The following is a 2500-nucleotide window of genomic DNA, read 5'->3' as shown; positions in this document are numbered from 1 at the left end:
GCAGACCAAGATTGGTATGGACTTCCCTAGTTAATGTACAGATACATCAAAACAACCGAGAACAGCTGCTGAAAATACCAGACCAAAAGCTTCTACAAAGCAACTTTCCATACTGTTTGACATGATAACAAAGACCCTCACATATTCTATATGCTTAAGACTGTTTCCTCAATAATGATAAAAGAAGTGCATTAATAGAGAATGAATACTTTTAGGCAATGGAATGGCATAACAAAAGGGTTTATAACAGTTCAAGCAAATGCATTAAAGAGAAAGCTGTAACTCTATAGTGCACCATTATCAATAACATTTAACTTTAAATTTTGACACCTAATCCCATATTTTGGACATTTCCTACACGAAGGATAGCAACTTCATAGTTAAGATTTGTCTAATGTCCCATGCATAATTGATACATTACAGCTATTCAAAACACATAAAAGAAATGTAGTGAAACAGCAGAACTATACACTCAAACACTTACAAACTCTACATCAAAATATCCATTGTGTGGCTTGTGTAAAGGAGAAAATATACACCTTACACGATGCAGTGTAAATCAGACATAATTCATGGAGATTTTTTAAGAAGCAAGAAACAAAAACTCTATGTCTGGCACCAATCATCACTTGCAGTTCTTTCTGTGACAATGAAAGACATCAACCAAGAACAAATCTTGGAAGAAATTGCACATTTCTATAATATATGCACGGAGAGATATGGTTTGCTTCAAGTCAAATATTACCGGTTACATAATATTTGTGTCTTAAGAATTCTCCTCCTTTATATTTTTCATAATTAGACTTAAAACCATTCATGAGCATAATGTTGAAAATCATGCAGAAAAAAAGAAACATAACAGGTAAACAAAGAGACAATTATCACATTGACTGAATATGAACATAAACAATTCAAGAATCAACACAATAACTTAAAAATACAATCAAATTAAAGTTTCATCATATCTGTAGCCAGGTTTAAAAAAAGATAAGAAAAAAAATATTGATTATGATATTCATATCTTAAAGTAATAATAACATGCAAAAAAAAAAGGGAGTATTATAAGATAAAGGAACTGCTGCTTGGGAAACAAATGCCAGCATACGCATAGCAAGTAGATCAAATTTATTATTTCATTTTGTGTTTTTCCATGGTTCAAATGAAGAGTAGCAGAAAATGATAAACTGAAAAACAACAAAAATACACTTTACAACAAAATTTCACAATTGTATAATGACATTTATCACACTACAGCGAAATAGAACATTAAATGCAAAAAACACAGGTAAGAGTAAAGTAAAAGAAAATAATATGACTTACAGATATTCTTAAAACCATTTTTGTGCAACATCATATCTTGAAAAAGTATAGATATTTTTCAAAAAGAATTATACAAGATGCAAATAACAATGAACTTCATATTTCAAAGTCACTTAAAAAGGAATATATGTACCATATTTCTAATACTATTGAATACTTTTACTATGCAACTCAATTGGTCATATATGTTTATAATAACACAAATTTACCCCACCATAGATTCTGATTTATACTAAAGAACATCATAAAATAAGATAAATCAGATAATTAGTATACATCACATGAAGAAAAACAGCACATCATCTTTCACAACATCCACATCAACTCCAACATAATAACATACTTGACTCAAAACCCCAACCATTTGACAATCATCCGCTTTATGATATAACTTTAGCAAATATCAATTTACATTTAGTAATCAAACAATTAAAATCTATGGAATTCATCAACAAGTGTGGATCAGAATGAAGCCTCTTCATCAACTTGACATGATGATCTCTTTTGTTGTTTTATTATCTTTTTTTTTTTTACTTTTCTTTTATAACATGAATCATCACATCCCATGTAGTCTCAATCAAAACTCATAACCTCCTAAACACTACAAAGTTATTTATAAAAAGGAGACACTTCCAGAAATCTTAATGTGACACAATATTAGGCCAGTTCTTTTGTGGCAGATGCACTACACGCTATCTGCATCGAAAGGCCAAGAGACAGTGTAACGTGTAACGGCAGAGGGAAGGCTGTGGTAAGAGGGGGGATGGAAATGTAAAAGTGGAGGGGGGATGAGGGGGAGGGGGAGGGAAATATGATGGATGAAAGGCTAATGAGTGTCATTTCTACCAATTTTCCTAAGCGTGATATATCAGATACAGCTCTGGAGGGCCCTCTCAGGGGGTACCACAATATTCTACATAAGCCACAAAATACTTGGCCAACAGATCACAGGTGGAAGGAGCTTTGTGAGTGCCACTTTGCATTGCAATGGCAGATCCACTGACTGGCTAGGCATCAGTTGGCTTTCCCTCGTTTAACTTTCATCAAGTTGGCTTTCTTCTTGTCCTTTCGGGTCTTTTCCTGTGAAGGGGAGGTAGATCAGTTCATGGAAAAATCTATAAATGTGACTGAATAAATCTGGTAGGATATACAACCATTAAACAATAATAACTAATATCTT

The 2500-nt window shown here is 32.7% G+C and overlaps 1 protein-coding gene across 3 annotated transcripts in view; it reads right to left on the bottom strand.

Annotated features, from left to right (window-relative positions):
* The window catches only part of LOC122254929 (small integral membrane protein 15), a 6660-nt gene that overhangs the window by 575 nt on the left and 3585 nt on the right, over positions 1-2500 (bottom strand). For all 3 annotated transcript variants that reach the window (XM_086545131.1, XM_086545132.1, XM_086545133.1), the window contains exon 4: positions 1-2400. This exon is cut by the window's left edge and continues 575 nt beyond it. In XM_086545131.1, coding sequence (XP_086401257.1) covers positions 2335-2400 — 66 coding nt within the window. In that variant the 3' untranslated portion in view covers positions 1-2334. The remainder of the gene's footprint in view (positions 2401-2500) is intronic.

This window comes from Penaeus japonicus, unplaced genomic scaffold, assembly GCF_977035675.1.
Source record: "Penaeus japonicus unplaced genomic scaffold, GWHDUDI00000001_assembly GWHDUDI00000016, whole genome shotgun sequence".
Lineage (NCBI taxonomy): Eukaryota > Metazoa > Arthropoda > Malacostraca > Decapoda > Penaeidae > Penaeus > Penaeus japonicus.
The sequence above is the reverse complement of the archived record's forward strand: the minus strand, read 5'-3'. Positions and strand labels throughout refer to the sequence as shown.